At 40.6% G+C, this 20,592-nt stretch overlaps 1 protein-coding gene across 1 annotated transcript in view; it reads left to right on the top strand.

Moving 5' to 3' along the window:
- Window positions 1-20,592, top strand: part of GRHL2 (grainyhead like transcription factor 2) — a 106,130-nt gene that overhangs the window by 23,605 nt on the left and 61,933 nt on the right. Inside the window, exons 2-7 of the mRNA XM_045002888.1 lie at window positions 755-944; window positions 3,173-3,240; window positions 4,885-5,275; window positions 8,855-8,910; window positions 12,626-12,782; window positions 15,548-15,659. Coding sequence (XP_044858823.1) covers window positions 755-944; window positions 3,173-3,240; window positions 4,885-5,275; window positions 8,855-8,910; window positions 12,626-12,782; window positions 15,548-15,659 — 974 coding nt within the window. The remainder of the gene's footprint in view (window positions 1-754; window positions 945-3,172; window positions 3,241-4,884; window positions 5,276-8,854; window positions 8,911-12,625; window positions 12,783-15,547; window positions 15,660-20,592) is intronic.

The raw sequence follows: 20,592 nt of genomic DNA, 5'->3' as shown, positions 1-20,592 counted from the left end.
GCAAACCCATGACGTATGTTGGCAAACCGACTATAATGCCACGATTCACACAGGTTCAGTGTATCCCAGTTTCAAGCAAGGGCAAACTACACTTGTGCAAATCATAGCTTATAGTGGTTTTGCCTCTTTCTGCCAAGGGTTTACAGCTATACTGGAGGCGGGAGTCCCCTGAATATACAGTGCCTGAGACTCAGAGAGGTTAAATGATTTGCCCACAGTAGGTCAATGGCAGAGGTGGGAATCGAATCCAGGTCTCCTGACTTCCACCCCATTGGACCACAGCTGCCCCAATTATTGAAAGGCAATCTGAAATCACTGTCAAATTACCTTCCAAATAAGCAAGAAGGGAGAAAAATAGTTCTGCTATAAAACAGGCATGTTTCTTAAATGGAACGATAATATCTATTGTTTTACAACAATTTGAAAATTATTTTAACAGATACACCAATATACATAGTATAGTGTGAGGAAAACAATGCACACAAATCATTGGGCTGCAGTTTGGCCTTCTGGATGCATAGATACATATAGTTAAGATCTGAGGATCTCTGTCTAGTATTGATGCATGTTTTAACAGCAAGTTTAGTACCGAAGTCTTTGCTTGACACTGTTAGATCAATTTTACTCCATTTTGTCTTATTTTTTGCTCATCCTCTCTTGAAAAGATTATGCAATAGAAAATTGTAAGGTGGTTTGTGGTTCTGAAAGGAAAAGTCTTTGGTGAATTACCATTATGTGCCTTATGTTTTTACAGTAACAAACGGCTTGTGGCCTTAGTACCAAATGAGACACCATTCAATACCAGACGAGCCTACACAAGTGAAGATGAAGCCTGGAAATCGTATCTGGAAAATCCCCTAACAGCAGCTACCAAGGCTATGATGAGCATAAATGGAGATGAGGACAGTGCTGCTGCTCTCGGCCTATTGTATGATTATTATAAAGTAGGTAACTTGATAGATATATCTTCCAACCCTGCTAAATTTAGCAGGGGTCTGTTTTTAAGGCATATCAAGAGAGAGAATTATGCTGCAGAACAATTTCCAAATAAGTTTCTTCCCACTGGACACTAGCATTAAACTCCCTCTCCAGTTCAAGAAGACAACTTAAAGGCCTTTTGATTTAGCTACCACTGGGGATTAAAGCTAAAATTACAAACCTTAAAAGAACCCAGCACCCACTGTTTTGTTCAGCACAGTATTCTTGCTTTCTTCATTTCTAAAAGCCTCTGATGAATATAATTAAGTTTTCTTTTGGTTTATAAACCTGGAGTATTCTTTAAAAAGCAGAGACCTTGCTCATCTGGAGGTGTTTCTATGGTATCATGACTCATTTTGCTTAAATTGAAACTTTTTATTTTTGCCCACTCTTTAACTAGGTTTTTTCTCTTAATGGCAGTTCCATTTGTTGTTGTTGTTGTTGTTATTTATTTGTATTAAAGTAGTGCCTAGAGGCCCCTCTAGGCTCAGACCCCATTGTGCTAGGCGCTGTACAGACACAGAATAAGAATCAGTCCCTGCCCCAAGGAGCTTACAATCTAAACAGACAATGAGAGAGACAAAGGGTAGAAGAAAGGAAGTAGTATTACCCTGTTTACAGATAGAGAACCGAGGCACAGAAAGATTAAGGGATTTAATCAAACTCACATAGGAAGCCTGTGACAAAGTCATGATTTGAAAACTGAGTCCCAGCCCAGTATCTTAACCATGAAATCATCTTTGTTCTCATATCTCTGACAATGTCTAAGTATGGCTGCTGCTAAGACTCTGGCCCTGATTACTGGCTACGACTGAAGTCAAAGTAAAACCATGGAATGCTTCTTACCAACTTTGCCATGCAGTACCTGTGTGAGAAATACCATTTTAACCCCTTCAGCGATCGTCCCCACTCTAAAGCATGATACTTAATGCTGATTCTCGTTTGTGTAATCTGAAGTTCTTGTTGTTTCACTTAAATTGTCTTGGTCCCAATGTCTCTGATGTGTTGGATGACATTTTTTAACATTACTTTTACAATGAATGTGCATTTTCACATTCAAGCTGTGCTTCAATGTGGTTTCTTTTTCATGTTTGGTTTTTAACTAATCAAACAATATTCACCTCAACAATTTACAATCTCTTGCAAGTATAAAAAAAATTATCTAAATTGATCAGAGGGGTAGCTGTGTTAGTCTGTATCCACAAAAATAACGAGGAGTCCAGTGACACCTTAAAGACTAACAGATTTATTTGGGCATAAGCTTTTGTGCGTAAAAAACCACTTCTTCAAATGCATGGAGTGAAAATTACAGATACAATGGCACATGAAGAGAAGGGAGTTTCCTTACAAGTGGAGAGCCCATGCCGACAAGGCCAATTCAGTCAGGGTGGATGTGGTCCACTCCCAATAATTGCTGAGGAGGTGTCAATACAAAGAGAGGGAAAATTGCTTTTGTAGTGAGCCAGCCACTCCCAGTCCCTATTCAAGCCCAAATTAATGGTGTTAAACTTGCAAATGAATTGTAGCTCTGCAGTTTCTCTTTGAAGTCTGTTTTTGAAGTTTTTATGTTGAATGTCCAGGGAGATTGAAGTGTTCTCCTACTGGCTTGTGTATGTTATCATTCCTGATGTCCGATTTGTGTCCATTTATTCCTTTACGTAGAGACTGTCCAGTTTGGCCAATGTACATGGCAGAAGGGCATTGCTGGCACATGATGGCATATATCACATTAGTAGATGTGAAGGTGAACGAGCCTCTGATGGTGTGGCTGATGTGGTTGGATCCTCTGATGGTGTCCCTAGAGTAGATATGGGGACAGAGTAGGCAACAGGGTTTGTTATAGGGATTGATTCCTGGGTTAGTGTTTCTGTGGTGTGGTGTGTAGTTGCTGGTGTGTATTTGCTTCATGTTGGGGAGGCTGTCTATAAGCGAGGACTGGCCTGCCTCCCAAGGTCTGTGAGGGTAAGGGATCGTTTTCCAGGATAGGTTGTAGATCACTGATGATGTGCTGGAGAGGTTTTCGCTGGAGGCTGTACATGATGGCCAGTGGTGTTCTTTTATTTTCGTTGTTGGGCCTGTCCTGTAGTAGGTGACTTCTGCAAGTAGGAAGAGAATCAGGCCTTGACTATATTAACCTGAAGTTGCAAATACAAAGTGTTACACTTGCCTGACCAATGCCTGATGCTTTTCTCAGGTTCCCAGAGATAAAAGGCTGTTGTCTGTTAACAAAGTGAGTGACAATCAAGAAGACCAAGATAAAAGGTATAGTATCATTTAAAATAATATATTAATACACTGCATCTAAAAGAAACGTTGATCAGATGTGAATCAAAAGAATTGTTATGGCTTCTGACTTCCTTCTACAAGATAAAAGAACACAGTCTAGTGTGGGAAGCAACCATTACGCATCTCTACATATTAAAAAAATTAAATGGGATTTTAAAAAAAATGTGATTTGCAAAGTAATAAAGAATCCCAGTGAAGTTGTCATGTTATTTGAAAAAGTAAACCAGAAAAAAATATTGACATTAGAAATACTCCTTTTTTTTTGGGGGGGGGTAACAAAAGCTAAGTAGTTTGGCTTCAGTAAACTGATTTAGGTAGTTATACTTAGCCTAATCTCATCTCTGTTAGGGAGCAAATAACTGTACATAACATCTTCTTCATTAAAACTACCTTCTGTCAAGCATTTTCTTCCCCTCACACCTGTCAGATTATAGCTTTTGCTGTATCTGGAGTCAAAGTTGCTAAAGGGTCCTCTGTGGTAGGTTAAGAAAAAAACAACTGACTTTATTGGGACTCACGAGCAGGAGAGTGAGGCTATGTCTTCACTGCAAAAAACAGATTTGTTTGTACATCAAGTTAGGTGTCTCACTGTAAAATCTTAGTGGAGAGAAGGCACAGGTAACTTTTACCTTAGTTAGTCAAGGTCATAGCTATGCCCCAAAGTGGGGTTTGGCTCAGCTAGTTACATTGAGGTGAAAACTAACAATGCCTTGTCTCCACTATGATTTACATAAAACTAGCTATCTTGATGCACAAAAAGCTACATTTTTTATAATGAAAACATAACCTGAAACTTCTCCAGTCTGCATCTGGAGAGAGAGTTCCACTTCCTTCTGGCTCCAGAGAAATTCCACAGCAGGATTGGCAAAACATCCATTCAACGGAAAGTCAAGATGGCAGCCATTTTCTCATAAGAGCAACTCTCATTAGTTACTGAAAATGAGAACAAAACCCTTAGCAGCTGTTGAAAGCTGAAAGCTTTATGAATTAACCATTTCACGTGTGTGACGACTGCGCATGACATGGGTTTTCAAGGGCACCTTCAGTTAGAGATAGGGTGGTGCTGCTGAAAGCTACAGTGCACCCGCAACAATTACTGTCCTGTTCTGTTATGGGATTCCTGGAAGTACTTCTTCAGGAATTATATCAGCAAACATGGTCACCACCCCGTGGCTGTCTGAAAGGGCAGACAGCAAAATATTAATCTCATTATTGACAATTCACTCTCTCTATACCACATGAAAATTGTTCTACTGTCAGTTAAATATATTATTTCATGTAAACCCCTTCATGTTTATTTTGGCCAATGGGCTTTTGTATCGATCTATTAACTATGTATCCAAATAGTAGTCTAAGGAGAATGAAAAATAGGTCACATAGGATTTGTCATACTAGATCAGACCATTTGATCACTGGGTCCTGCATTCTAATTCCTGCAGTGGCCAATACCTGATGTTTCAGAGGAAGATAACCTCTCGTGGTCCTCAATACATGAAGAAAGTTTTGCACTGAGGTTGTATTTTCTTCCTGACTTCTGTAGCAATCAGCTTACTCCCTAAACGAGGAAATTTGATGCCAGTTTCTATTAGGACAATTCACAGGTCTTTGTTTGTTTCACAGAAATTGTCTTGGTACTAATGAAGCTCAGAGTAATTTGAGTGGAGGAGAGAACAGAGTTCAAGTCCTGAAGACAGTACCAGTTAATCTCTCATTAAACCAAGAACATCTGGAGTCTTCCAAAAGGGAATACAGCACAAATGTATCTGGGAGTCCAACGCCAATCTCAGTGACTGGAGTTACTGTGGTAAAGGCAGAAGATTTCACACCAGTTTTTATGGCCCCGCAAGTGCATTATGTTAGGGGTGAAAATGAGGAGCACCGGGGAGTTATCTTTGAACAGACTCAGTATGAAGTGCCCAACATTGCCCCCCATACAAACTATCTCAAAGATGACCAGCGTAGTACTCCTGATAGTACTTACAGTGACACTTTCAAAGATGGGGGAACAGAAGTAAGTTTTTCATTTATGAACTAGTATCTTGGAACTCATTAAAAAGAATCATACAGTGTGACTCTCTGTTGTACAGCACCGAGCACAGTGGGGGCTTGGTTCTTGACTGGTGTTCATAGTTACTACTACAATAATAATAATAATTAATAATTAATAAATAACACAAGCAGCATATTTTAGCTCTCTCCACAACAGAGGAGCAGGTGAATGACCGTGACCATCTTTAGTAAATTCAGCTGCTCCTCACAGTGCTCTTCTTTGCCTTCTGACAGCATAAGGGAAAACCATCATCCTAGAGGGTAGTTTGGCTTCTTACCTATTGGAAACAATGAGAGGTGATGGGTATTTCAATAGAGGGCATCATATGGCCTCAGTCCCATTGAGAATAAAGGGGGTAGGGGTGGCTTATTTTGAAAGAGGGCACGTTAACTTTATTAGCAGGCTGTAGCTTCAGTCCTATTCAGAACAATAGGAGATGGCAGCCATTTTGAAAGTGGATAATTGTTCATGAGCATCTCTTAAGGGGGAGAGTTTATGCACCAATCTCTGTTGAGGGATAAATTTTTTAGTTGTGAAAAGTAATGGCAAAAAGTTACCATTAATCCTAAATAGTTCATTTCAAAAGCTACCTATTGCACCAGATCTGCTCATCAAGAAGGGCAAGAGGGGGAAATGGGTGGTATTAGGAGGGTGCAATGGAATGTAGAGGTCAAAAGGTAGGGGGAAGATGGGGCATGTGGGTGGGTGTTTGTACAGAGGAATGTTGAGGACAGGAGGGAGGGAAGAACTGGTGTGTGCGCTGGCTGCTATGCACTGCTCTGGCAATGCAAAGCAACTGTAAATTCAGTGTAACTGGTCAGTATTCTCTGGTTGCTTTGTGCTGCTCTAGAGTGCCTGACCCTAGAAGTTAAAATTTAAAAAATAATTTAAGGTTGATACTACATATCTTCAAATCACATAGTAACATTCTCTTTTGGTTTCCTGATTCCTGTTAATGTATAAAATTATTAATAATTAAAAAAAAACAAGGAAGCTCCCAGACAAAAACTACATTAAGACGGAGTTAAGGTTGAGAGTATGTATGACTCATTTAGGAAAAAAAGATTACAGGAATGTAATTATCTCCAAAACAAGTATTCAAACCCAGGAAATGCAGAATTAAAATTAAACTTAAAAGAAATACAAATATGTTAAGGTATGGAAATGCATATTTAGGTCACCTATACAACCTGAATTCTCTCTGTGGTGACATAATGAGGAAATCTATTGTGCCTTTAAAAATCAGTTTAGACTAAACTGGGAGCTTCAACCCTTATGCTAGGAGACTGGTAAATACCCTATTGTAGGAGCTGGGGAGTAGTGTGCACATAGGCTTTCCCCAGGGTAGTTTGTGACACTGATCCTATCATGCCAGTACATGCGGTTGGAGATGCAACTGAACTTTCACAGAACAGTGAATCCATCCTATAAAGTGCTGTCAAATGGACAAAATTAACAAACTGGAAAAAAAGAGCAAATACATATATTTGCTAATACCTCAGTGACATCAGTAATATTTTATCACATTTTTTTTAAAATATACTCTGTCATTTATATTACCAATTTAAAATTAGGTATTACGCACTGTCTACTGTAACTTACAAACATGGTTCAAGCCTAGCAACATTCCTGCACATAAGCAACTTCACACACGTAAATATTCTCAGTGCATTCAATAAGATTATTCATATGAGTTATGACTCTTGTTTTTGAAAATGTGTGCAGGATGGGCCCAGTCCAGCTCTCTTATTCATGTGACCAATCTCTTTTAAATCAATGTGAATATTCATGTGAGTAAGAGCTATGTGTGTGAATGAGTTTGCAGGGCTTTAGACCGATTGTCTCAGGTGTGAAGTGTAAGTTTGTAAAAAGTAATTTTTCCACCAACAAGATTGCCTCCCCACATTTCATTGCCCTGTGCACATACATTTGTTATAAAAGTACAAGTGCAGATACCTTTTAGAAAAGTCATCTTGATGTATATTCTTTTAATCAGCCAAGGCAGAATACAAGAGAATTATGTATAACATTCCATGTAAATTACAGTACTATGATCATGATTTTTTCATAATATTATAAAAGTGGTAATATCTTCTATGTGATTGTTGCTTGATTTTAATATGGATTTAAATAACTGATCAGATTTTAAATTGTGTCTCAGATGAATTTAATAAAATAGCTTAATTACATACTAAGTAATATAAACTAGTTGTATTGATCTAACAAAAACAAGGATCAATATTTTAAAGTTGTTTATCCTCCGGAGACATTCTTGGCATCACTGCACCAAGCCATACATGAAAATATCACATAAAATGATATAAAAATAAGACTAGTCAACTGCAAATTTACAACCACTGCTGTGCCATGGTAAAAACACTCTGTAATAAACTGGCATCTCTTAAACAGGTTTAAAGTCTTTTTATTACAAAGCACTATTATCATGGCACATCAATCTGTAATTAATCTTGAGTGGTGACAAAATAGTAATAGTAATAATTAATAATCCATGAGATATTACCTAATGATCCATCAGAGAGGCTTTAGAAACAGTGTATTATGGCCACAGAAGGTAAACTAAAAAGAAGAAAAAGCAAGGCTCTCACAGACTATAATTTTTCTCCGCTCTATAATGTAGTGTATAGTTCTTTATTCAATCTATGCAGCAGACATCATTTTCATAATTCAGCCTCTTGATGCACTATATTTCACATTTTTCATCTATACCTTTTTATAGCTCTGTTTTCATTTTGTCAAATGAAGCTATTATTCTAACATCAGAGGGGTAGCCGTGTTAGTCTGGATCTGTAAAAGCAGCAAAGAGTCCTGTGGCACCTCATAGACTAACAGACGTTTTGGAGCATGAGCTTTCATGGGTGAATACCCACTTCGTCGTAGTGGGTATTCACCCATGAAAGCTCATGCTCCAAAACGTCTGTTAGTCTATAAGGTGCCACAGGAATCTTTGCTGCTATTATTCTAACATGATCCTGTATTACATGCAGAATACTTCCTTAGCCTATGTCCCCACTCCCATCCAAATGAGATGACACAATAATACGAATTTTTATGAGCCTAAGTGCGTGGGTTGTGGAGAACAATTAGAAATAGATTCACATAAACCCTCTTTAAAAACATAGACACCGTAAAAGCTTTCATTTAATTTGCAGCTTAGGACATGCTTGCAATTGTGAGCGATGCATGTTATTACAGATTCCTTTTAAACATGTGATAATGTAAGGGCAAGCAGAACACAAAAATACCTGCCACTTTACTGATATGGTTATAATGAGCTAGTTAGACTGACAAAATCCAAACACTCGGTGCAAATAATTTCTTTATGTCAACTCTAGAAGTGAAACCACATAGGGACTACTCAGGCTAATAGGTATTTTGAGTCTTAACTACCTGATAGTTTATTATAAGGGTTACCTAACTAGAAAAGTTTTAATATGATCTTGTCAGTAATTTTAATTTTCTTTGTATCCAATAATTCATCATCTGTTTTTTTTTGTTTGTTTGTTTTTGTATAACTTTCAGAAGTACCGCAGTGCATCAGTAGGGGCTGAGGAATACATTTACGAACAAACAGCAAGGTAGGTTACTGAAAGACAATGGGGAATAGATGGAGCTGATTGGCCTCATATTAAAATATAGTATGGAGAAACCCACTTTGCCACCAGCCTGGGAGCGCAACTACTGCTGCTTTCCTCCATTGCTCTGCACGTTGGCTTTAAAATCTGACTAGTGTGTGTGTCTTCACTGATGGCACATCGACACTTACCGTGAATCAATGTTGTGGCGATCAATCCACCGGGGGTCGATTTAGCAGGTCTAGTGAAGACCTGGAAAATCGACTGCTGATCGCTCTCCTGTTGACTCCGGTACTCCATCGGAACAAGAAGCATAAGGTAAGTCAACAGGAGAGTTTTTCCCGTCGACCCAGGGCAGTGTAGACACTTGAACATGTACTTAACTTTAAGCACATGAGTAGTTCAATTTATATCAGTGAGACTATTCATGTGCTTAAAGTTAGACATATGCTTAAGATTTTTCCTGGATTGGGGCCCTCATGCATGGGACTTTTTTTCCATGGTATAGCTTTCTTACGGCCCAATCCCTTTCCTGATGAAGTCAATGGCAAAATCCCCATTATCCTCAATGTGATCAGGACTGAGACTTTAGACAGGAGTATATCTGCAGCATCAATGCAGCAGAGTTTCCATTTCCTGTGTTGGTTATTTTTGAAACATAATCCAAGAGTGTTTGTATTGTCAGCATTTCTGTGAAGGTGAAAAACTTTAGCATAAGAGCCAAGGGCAACTTCAGATGGTAATTTACCATTCAGAAAGGAAATGCCTCCCCTCTGTGAATTATATAGCATTCTGCTAAGTGTTCCGTACCCTGTATGTACAGAAATGAATGCTTCAGATAAATAACATCAATGTAACTGAGGGCTTGGTCTAAGACCCACTGAAGTAGATTGAAAGATTCCCATTGATTTCAAAGGGCTTTTAGATCAGACAGTTGATGAGATTCAAAACAGGCTTAGAAAGTTTTCTGAATAATAACTGCAGTTACTTTTGCTAGGGTAAAAATGACAAGTGGTAGCAATGCTCATGCTTTAGGGCATAAACTGATTGCCAATTGGAATCTGGAAGAAATTTCCACTACGGTATAGTACAGGTATTACACAATTGGCCAGGTGCAGTATATCTGGTATTTGGGTTTTTTTAACACCTTCTGAAACATCCAGAGTAGGAAACTGTCATACACAGGAGAACAAACTAAGGCACATGGACTGTTAGTCAGTTGTACTGTGGCACTTTCTGGGTCTGATTTTGATTCACACTAAACTCCATTTTAGATTCCTTTATACACTGACTGATGTCAAGGAGCCTGAGGGCTTGGCTACACTTGAGAGTTGCAGCGCTGGGAGTTTACAGCGCTGGTCATCCAGCTGTGTAGGAACAGCGCTGGTGTGTGGCCACACTCACAGCTACCAGCGCTGGTGTGTGGCCACATTTGCAGCATTTGCAGCGCTGTTGGGAGTGATGCATTATGGGCAGCTATCCCAGCGTTCAAGTGGCAGCAACGTGCTTTTCAAAAGAGGGGGGTGGGGTGGGGCGTAGTGTGACAGGGAGCGGGGGAGAGAGAGAGAGAGTAGATTTTTGGAGCCAACACTGTGTGTTAGCTTCCTGCCTTGCAAAATCAGAAAATGTTCCCGATCCCTTACCCTTAACTCTTAACTGCAAACAGCCTGCATCCAACGGACTCCCGTTCTCCCCTCTGCCCCCGCTGTTTCTGTCAAGCAAACACTCACTCCCTGCCTGCCTCATTCACAGGGGTTATCTCATTTGATTGTTCACAGTCAGGTACAGATTGATCACAGCAAACAGGAAGTGTTTGATAAGCAGCTCCCGGAGCACCGGAGCTCCGGAGCTCCGAGTTCACAACAAAACAAAGATAGGCTGCATAACAAAACAAAGAGAGTAATTTAGTTAAAAGCATTCTGGGATATCTGCTAATACCCTGGAGGCCAATAACAGCGCTGTTGTGTGTCCACACTTGATGAGCAGCGCTGGATCACCAGCGCTGCACTCGCTACACCCCAAGCAGACCAGGTGTTCAGCCAGCGCTGCAGCCAGGGAGTTGCAGCGCTGGATGTGCCTTGCAGGTGTGGACGGTTACTAATTGCAGCACTGGAAAGCTTCCACCAGCGCTGCAACTCTCAAGTGTAGCCAAGCCCTCAATGTCAATGAAAATCTGGCCTTCTGTGTTTAAACTACCCTTCTAGCATAAACAAAATATATACAGAACATCCAGTAGTCTTTTCAAAACAATGCAAAATTTAGCACAAAAAACCCAAACTTTTTTCTTTTTAACATTAAAAAAGAATAGATTTTAGAGTAGAGTGATGTAATTAGGAACACCTTTAAAATTTAGCCTTCATTTCAAATTATAAAAATTACTACTAAACTACATTGAAACTAAACAGTTTCTGAACGCTCTTGCATCAGATGGAGGAAAGATGCAATGGAGGGTTTTTGGTTTTTTTCATCTCTTTGGGTGGGATTTGAAAACAAATCCTTGTTATTATTGAATTTTAGTTGTTATTTTTTATTTAGTGGCTAAAAATAAGAAAAATAGTGTTTTGGTCTTTTCCTTATTTCCTTTTCATATTGCCATAGGCAATGGCATGACATCAGAGTACATTTGGTTTAGACTAGAAATTCAAGGACACCTTAACCTTTTGATTTAGCATGTTCTTGCTTTTGGCCCTGATTCAGCAGTGCTTAAATGCTTTGTTAATTCAGACATTTGAGAAGGTATTATTTTCCTCAACTTGTGGCAATATCGTATAAGTGACTCTTTCCATTATGGTGTCTGTAAAAGTATTTTGAAGGGAAACGTTTATTCAGCAAGGTTCACTATAGTCTGATGGGGATGAATATACTAAATTATCGCAATGCAGCATGATAGGATGCCCATAGACAATGTTCTGTGAAGAGTGTGTTTAGGGAAAGAGTCTATAGGACAGAGATTCTCAAACTTTTTCACAATGTGCAGCACAGATAAAGGTGCAGTTTCTCTTATGGAACATCTCCTCTTCCAAAATCCTAATTCCCGTACGATAACATCACTAATATCTTGTCTGTTGTTTTTTCTAATTGTATTATTCATCAATTGCACTACCAGTGAAATCTAGGTATTCTGCACAGTTGGGTTCATTTCTAAAGATACCTGTAAAAATTAGATTTAATTTGTCTTAAAAAAAAATTAACCCCACTCTGCCGTTCCCCTTTCCCATCTCCTTGTACAGTAGTCAGGAGTCCTGTTCCTCTCGCACACTGTCTCAGCAGCTTCTCTCTCATTGGACTCTTCTTCCCGTGCCAGCTGCCGGTTCAGATGTTTATGGAGGCAGCTTAGCTCCCCGTACTAGCAGTGAACCAAGATCTATTCCCACCTGACAGTCAGCACCCTCATCATTGGGGTGTATATAGACTCCCATACTTATGTACAGAGAAACTAAAGACACAGTCCTTGCCCAAAGAGGCTTACAATCTAGCTAGTCTATTCTTAATGAATTCCAGATCTGATGGATTTAAAGGGAGATAATTTTAGTCATTGTCTCTATTTTTACATATTTTGACCTTTTCCCATCATTATTGCTATTTAGTTGCTTATTAGTTTTATGCCAATACCGTCTGTATGCATATGAAATGTATAAATAAATAAGGAAAAAAAGAAAAGGAAAAGTCATGGAGATTGTTTGATCTCTCTCTCTCTCTCTCTCTCTCTCTCTCACAGCAGCACTTTTCAGTATACTCTAGAAGCTACCAAATCTCTACGTCAAAAGCAAGGGGAAGGACCGATGACCTATTTGAACAAAGGACAGTTTTATGCCATTACTCTGAGCGAGACGGGTGACAACAAGTGTTTCCGACATCCCATCAGCAAAGTCAGGGTATGGCAGCCTTTGCTAGACAGAACAGGGTTCTGCCGACATGTTCAGGGGGTTGCTCATGGTTTGTTTTATTTTTTTTGTGGGAACAGCAGAAACACTTGGCTACAACACCAACAGAAATACGCGGAAAAGTTATCAGCTATGGATACCAGCTGTATATTTTTTAGTCTTTTTTCAGTCCCATCTCATGAGCTGCCCAGTTGCGTATATATCTGTCTAAGGCCATGATTCAGCAAGACACTTAAGCATGTGTTTAACTTTAAGCATGAGTACTCCCATTAACTTCAGTGGAACCATTCATGGGCCTGATTCAGCAAAGCACTTATTCCTCTGCTTAACTTTAAGCACATGCTTAAGTTGCACTGACATCCAATGTTAAGCACCTGCTTCAGTCCTCGTGGCCCAAACCTGGGAGGTGCTGAGTGAGCTCTCCCAGCTCCCACTCAAGTCATGGGAATTTGAGGGCATTAGCAGCTTGCAGGATTGGGCCATTAATTTACTAATGATCTGTTTTAAAAATCAAAACAAGAGTGGGATATGCGTGTGAGCTGTTTTATATTCAAGAAGAACACAACCTTTATGGAGAGTCCCACCTTGGAAATCAGACTTACGGCTTCATCTCAGTTCTCAGCTTCTGAAGCAGAGTTGTGACAATCAAACTGTGGTGAGCACACTGGGCTCATCTGATAATGTTTCAGATTAACCAGTGATCACCTGTTAGACTTGAAATGAAAAATGAGCTTCAAAATGAACCTGCTGCCTTGAGAATGGTACTGTCCCCTGAAACTCAAAGTGCAGTGAGTATGTGAAGCAGATGAAACACTACTAGGTTGAGAACGCTGTGGCCATTGTAGTCCAATTTCATTCTCAACATGTTTTTCTTGCTGTGTGTCAGAGACACAGTGGGGGATTAAAGCAAGATGAAATAAATCTGTTTACTGAGGCTCTTGGATGATTAGATCTCTTAAAGGGGTTACCAGATTTATGACATAACCCCTTCTGAGACAGTTTGGGGACAACCCTCAAACCCTGCTAGAAGGGCGAAAATGTGACTATAATTCCAGAACAAATGCCTGATGCAAAGTCAATTGCAGTTAGTGAGACGCTATTCAGCGATGTCATTGCACTGGATCAGGTCCAAGGGAACACCATTAATTGTGCTCTTTATCTCACACATAGTTTTGAGAGGCTTTACATACAGAGGCAGCAATTTTTTAAACAGTTTGGTGATTCAAGGTGGGAGGTTATTTATGGGAAATTTGTGTGGAGATTGGGAAAAGCTTCTTCATCTGAGAACAAAAAGAACACATTGAAGGGACTATTTTTTGTTTTCCATAATTTCAGCCTACCTTGGCATGCAGCATTTGTGACTGCAAAGAGAAATTTTTTAAATGTGCTCAAATAGGCAATTTTTTCCTGAGCTTTTATGACTCCAGTGTTAAGATGTAGAGTGAAGTTACAATTTGGTTTGGTTTGGTTTTTGGTATCACATAATTAGAGCAAAATGAATCCAGAACTTGAAATGAGGCTCAGTAAAAAAAACCATATAGCGTTGTGGTAAACATAAAAATATATGCAAGACTTCTGACCATAGGATGGGTGCTGGGGACTAAGGCAGTGGTCCCCAAACTGGGGGGCATGCCCCACCCTGGTGTGTGTGTGGAGGAACGTTCGGGCGCAGAGAGGGAGCGCTACCCAGCCCCACTCCGCCCCCAGCTCTGCTCCGTCCCCGTCCCCGTCCCCAGCCCTGACCCCTGGCTGCAGCTCCTGCCTCGACTCCAGCCAGACCCACCCCCAGCTGTGCCCCAGCCTCGGTGCCCTTGCCTCTGTCCATGCCCTCACCTCTCCCCCCACTTCCGGGAGCCATGACTCTGCTCTCAGCCCTGGCTCCTGGCAGGGGGCATGGACAGGGGTAAGAGGGGGTGCTAGTCTGAAAAGTTTGGGGACCACTGGGCTAAGAGATATATAATGTGGTATATCCACAAATGCAGACAAAAACACTTTTTAAATTATTGCTGCTCATCACATATGAAAACACCTGTTTGAAAGTAGCTCAAACATTAAACATCACAGGCTGTAATTTGTCTGAATTGTTGACTGTTGCAGGCACTAAAATACTATGTTTTGTTAGGGTGTATTTTCAGCTGTGTTAAATCAATTTGTGGCTATATATTTTTTAAAATCAAACAAGAATAGTCACAATATTTCCTGCTGCACTGCTGATTTTCCTGCAGTGCAGTCCCCAATCCTGCTGCGCCTGCCGCCCCCCACCCCCCTTAGTTGATTGCAGCATTATAGGAACTTTTTGTGTATGTTTCTTTTACCCAGAAGAGCGCCTATCATACAGAGCACATCATTTCTACTTTTATATAACCTTCTAAAGGCCCAACGAGTCCAAATGACTTATTCCAAGTATCTCAGTCAGAATTAGAATCTGGGATGTTTTTGCTTTTGAGATCACCACTGTTAGCACTATGAAACACAGCCCTCTTAAATATAAATACTCAGTCACATTTTATTCAAACTCCAGAATAAGCATCATCATTGTCCCTGCTTTATTTTTAAATTACCTTTCTATTGCACTCAAATATTAAATGCATCACACATGTAGGGCAAGAATACAAAACACGGAATGGTATTCTCTTCAAGGACAGATTTTCTAGTAGCATTGGAGGCAGGTGGGAGTTTCTAGTACTTGGGCATCTGAGAATTAATTAAACGTGAGGTACTGCCAGTAATGTAGTCTCCACTCCCTTTTTCTGTAGAGTGTGGTCATGGTTGTATTCAGTGAAGATAAAAACCGAGAGGAACAGCTGAAGTATTGGAAATACTGGCATTCTCGGCAGCACACAGCTAAACAGAGGGTCCTTGACATTGGTAAGTGAGTAGTTCTATGAATTTATATTCTCCTCCATACTCCATATTGAAATGTGGAGAAGCACAGTTTGTTATTATGTGAGGGAATAGAACATTCAAAGAGGGAAAAATCAACTCTGTCAAAGGTAGATGCAATTTATATGTGAACAGCATTGCAAATACTGTACAAAATTACCATAGGTGGTGGAACTTTTTAACACCTGGACTACCTAGTGATTACAGGTAAAAGCTTTGTGACACAACTGTTAGCAACTGCTGAGCCCCATTGAGGATTGGGCTGAGGGAAAGAGAACCAGTGAAAGAGCTGTGCTGTCATGTGGGACTCAGAGAATATCATACCCACAACTTCTCCATTGATAGGAAACCTATGCTCCATGCACTCCAACTCCTCTACATGGGGAAAACTCTTCTAGACAGAAAGGATGATAGTTTGGGAACTTTGAAAGCCTAAACTCATGGAATATCCCAAGCACTTTTTTTATTTGAATGTCTAAGCTGTCCCTCTGTTTCTAGATAGCTCTCTTTTAGGTCTTGTCTATGGGGAAAGTTATACTGGTATAAGAATAGGTTGAATTGAAACCACTCTAGTTATATGGGTATAACCTCCTGTGTGGACAGTCTTATGCCAGTATAAGAATGTCTTTTCCTGATTTAATTTACGTTTCCTTGTAAGCTTTTTAAACTAAGCCACCAAAAAAAAAAAGAAAAAAAAAAGCCACGCTTATTCTGGAATAGGAATGCCCCCTTGAGGCGTTCCACCAGTATAACTACAGTGGTTTAACTATACCAGTATAACTATACTGGTGTCACCGGTGAAACTTTCCCTTGTAGACAAATGCCTAAGCTTAAGTATATGCTTAAGTGCTTTGTTGAAAAAGGATGGGGTTACTCACATGCTTAAAGTTAAGCATGTGCTTAAGTCCTATTGAAGTCACTGGGACTTGAGCACATGCTTAGGTGCTTTGCTGAATCAGAGCATCTGTGTATGCCTTTTTCATTAATCTTTAATCTTTAATTAGAACACTAATGAGGACTCATAATTAGCCTGTAAAGATTGCCTTTTAAAAGCTTTCTCCTATTTATTTCTTGACATTAATTTTTAAAATAAGTAGCTTTATCAATTATTTTTATAATATCTACACTGCAGACAACAGCTGAATGTTCAATGTATTAAATAATAGTGATTGGTGGGCAGGGGTGTTGTTTTAGTCAGAAGAAATTCCAGAAATTGTGAGTAATCATCTAATAGTGTCCAAACTCATGGAATCATAGACTCTAAGGTCAGAAGGGACCATTATGATCTTCTAGTCTGACCTCCTGCACAACGCAGGCTACAGAATCTCATCCACCCACTCCTGTAACAAACCCCTGACCTATGTCTGAGCTATTGAAGTCCTCAACTTATGGTTTAAAGACTTCAAGGTGCAGAGAATCCTCCAACAAGTGACCCGTGCCCCACGCTGCAGCAGAAGGTGAAAAACCTCCAGGGCCTCTGCCAATCTGCCCTGGAGGAAAATTCCTTCTGGACCCCAAATATGGTGATCAGCTAAACCCTGAGCATGTGGGCAAGACTCACCAGCGAGACACCCAGGAAAGAATTCTCTGTAGTAACTCAGATCCCACCCTATCTAGTGTCCCATCACAGGCCATTGGGCATATTTACCGCTAGTAGTCAAAGATCAATTAATTGCCAAAATTAGGCTGTTCCTTCATACCAGCCCCTTCCATAAACTTATCAGGCTTAGTCTTGAAGCCAGATATGTCTTTTGCCTCCACTGCTCCCTTTGGAAGGCTATTCCAGAACTTCACTCCTCTGATGGTTAGAAACCTTTGTCTAATTTCAAGTCTAAACTTCCTGATGGACAGTTTATATCCATTTGTTCTTGTGTCCACATTGGTACAGAGCTTAAATAATTCCTCTTCCTCCCTGGTATTTATCCTTCTGGTATATTTATAGAAAGCAATCATATCTCCCCTCAGCTTTCTTTTGGTTAGGCTAAACAAGCCAAGCTCTTTGAGTCTCCTTCCATAAGACAGGATCATCCTAGTAGCCCTTCTCTGTACCCGTTCCAGTTTGAATTCATCCTTCTTAAACATGGAAGACCAGAACTGCACACAATATTCCAGATGAGGTCTCACCAGTGCCTTGTATAATGGTACTAACACCTCCTTATCTCTACTGGAAATACCTCGCCTGATGCATCCCAAGACCGCATTAGTTTTTTTCAGGGCCATATCACATTGGCGGCTCATAGTCATCCTGTGATCAACCAATACTCCGAGTTCCTTCTCCTCCTCTGTTACTTCCCGCTGATGCATCCCCAGTTTATAATAAAAATTCTTGTTATTAATCCCTAAATGCATGACCTTGCACTTTTCACTTTTAAATTTCATCCTATTACTATTATTCCAGTTTACAAGGTCATCCAGATCACCTTGTAGGATATCCCGGTCCCTCTCTGTATTGGCAATACCTCCCAGCTTTGTGTCATGTTTGGTCCTGGGAATAATTCTAATAATAGTACAGCTGAATGCTGTCTCTGAGAAATTCACTATTTGGTTTCAAGGGAATTAATCAATATTTCAGTTTATTTGCTGGCCTTGTTTTCTTGAGTGGTATTCTTACAAGGTTGGACTTACCCCCAAATTGTGCCTCCTCTCTGTATTTCTCAGATGTTTTCATTCAGCAGCAGGTTAAGGCAAGCAACCATAGTATGACTAATGTGAAAAAATTCCATGTTTCTAATAAGCCTCCTCTGATATTGTCCAAGGCAAGGTTCTTCATTTAAAAAAAAAAGAAGATTCACTGACCAAGGCATGATCTTTCACCCAACACTGTTATAGGCTCTTTCCAAAGCCTGCTTCTTTAAAGATAGTGGACTGGTGGACTGCTACATCCACACAGGGCCCCATCAAAATCAAATAATGAGTCTCTGTGCAGACACAGCAGTCCATTTGCACTCTGTCTCTTGTAGGATTAGGGCCCAAGATGCTACAACGTCATGTCCATTCAGCACTTCATATATGATGCCCTAGAAAATGTGAAAAAGGGAAACGTACAGAAACTCCATTCCTAAATCTAAATTGATCTGCTACGAAGATGTCCATTACTATAAAACATTCCTGCTATTAGAAAGCAGTGCTGCAAAATAATATACATGTGCAAATATCCATTCTTGGTGTCTGCTCAAGAGCTCAGAGTCTGCATGAGTGACGGCCAATGAGCACGCAACACACCCCATCACCCTTTGTTTTCTGCTTTTAACTGTTTGTCTCACCAAAAACTGGGAGTAAAGCTGTTTGAACCCTGATGAGTTATCCTGATAAGCTCCTTTATTACTCATCCCACCACAGGCATTTACAAGATTCTCTGAGGGTATGGCTACACTTGCAAATTTGCAGCGCTGCAGCAGGGTGTGAAAAAACACCCTCTGCAGCGCTGCAAATTGCGGCGCTACAAAGCGCCAGTGTAGTCAAAGCCCCAGCGCTGGGAGCGCGGCTCCCAGCGCTGTCCGTTATTCCCCACAGGGAGCTGGAGTACGGACAGCGCTGGGAGAGCTTTCTCCCAGCGCTGGGGCTTTGACTACACTTAGCGCTTCAAAGCGCTGCCGCGGGAGTGCTGCCGCGGCAGCGCTTTGAAGCGCTAATGTAGCCATAGCCTGAGAGCCTGCAACTGCCCTCCCCATGTGCTAGGGAAGATCTGGCAGAGCTTCCACCTTCCCCCCATGTGCAGTTTACATACCTGGTAATCTGCAGCAGATTCCGGCCTAAGGCATTTGCTAGACCAAAGCAGGCAGCATTTACCTTGTTTTGACTGCCTGAGGGAACCAAACAATTGAGTGCAGGGAGGGAGGGGGAGAAATGAGAAAAGCAGGACTTGGAGATGGTGGAGAAAATAGCACTGTTAAAAACAAATGGGTAATCAAAGATCACCTGTACTGTACTGGGAGCAGTCCCTAGGCTCTCAGCCCAGACAGAGAACATCAGGTTTGCCTGTCCGTTTTCCGATTTTGCCAGGCCCAGCCTCTACTGGGGCCTGGTCTACACCACAGAATTAGGTTGAGGTAAAGCAGTCCTGCAATGCTGACAGCTGGAGCCTCAAACCTGGGCTGTGGGCTCTGCATACAGCTCACAGCTGGAGTCTCCCTGCCAAGCTCCCAGCTAGGAGCCCAGCTGCCAGGCACTGAGAGCCCGGGCTCTCAGCTCCCCACCCTGCCCTTCATAAATCAGTGGAAGGGCTCCTCGTGAGGATGTGCGCCACCAGCAGAAGGAGGATAGTGTGGACATGAAAAAATGGAGTATTGTCCCAAGAAAAAGAAAAGTGCAGCTGTTTTGCGGAGCACAGCGTTTGAAAGCTCACATATGAACTATACTTGACAATCATTTTGTTCCCAAGTGGCAGCATCACTTGTGACACCAGCAGTTTGGAAGCCCAATGTCCAAAATTTTAATTCTTGATTAAAGGAAAATCTGTTTTGTAAATATTTTATTTGGCAATGGTAACCACCATAGAGCTTATTTCAATTGCACTTAGCTGAAATACCATACAGAAGTGCCTAGAGTGCTAGAGCTTATTCCTGAGAAATGTTTTGGCAAAGTTTAGATCCATGTTAAATAGTTCTCGTGTTTGACATTGAACATTGTATCATTAAATCTAGTTATTCCAGGCTTCATGCAAGTTTACAGTCTAAATAAAAACTACAGATAGGAGTGCCTGGAAGTCAGTGCCGGCCTATTTCTCTTCAAATTAATACAAATGTAAAAGACATTAATTGTAGTATATATAACACACTGCTTATGCACAGCATTCATTTTGCTGTACTCTGGTATACTGAACACACACTGTAGATTTACTTGTTTGGGCAAGGGGCCTAAAATGTATCAATTAAACCATTGTGAAATCCTGGTTCGTTGAAGTCAGTAGGAATTTCAC

Source organism: Mauremys mutica, chromosome 2 (assembly GCF_020497125.1).
Source record: "Mauremys mutica isolate MM-2020 ecotype Southern chromosome 2, ASM2049712v1, whole genome shotgun sequence".
NCBI lineage: Eukaryota > Metazoa > Chordata > Testudines > Geoemydidae > Mauremys > Mauremys mutica.
This window is presented reverse-complemented; position numbering and strand designations above follow the sequence as displayed.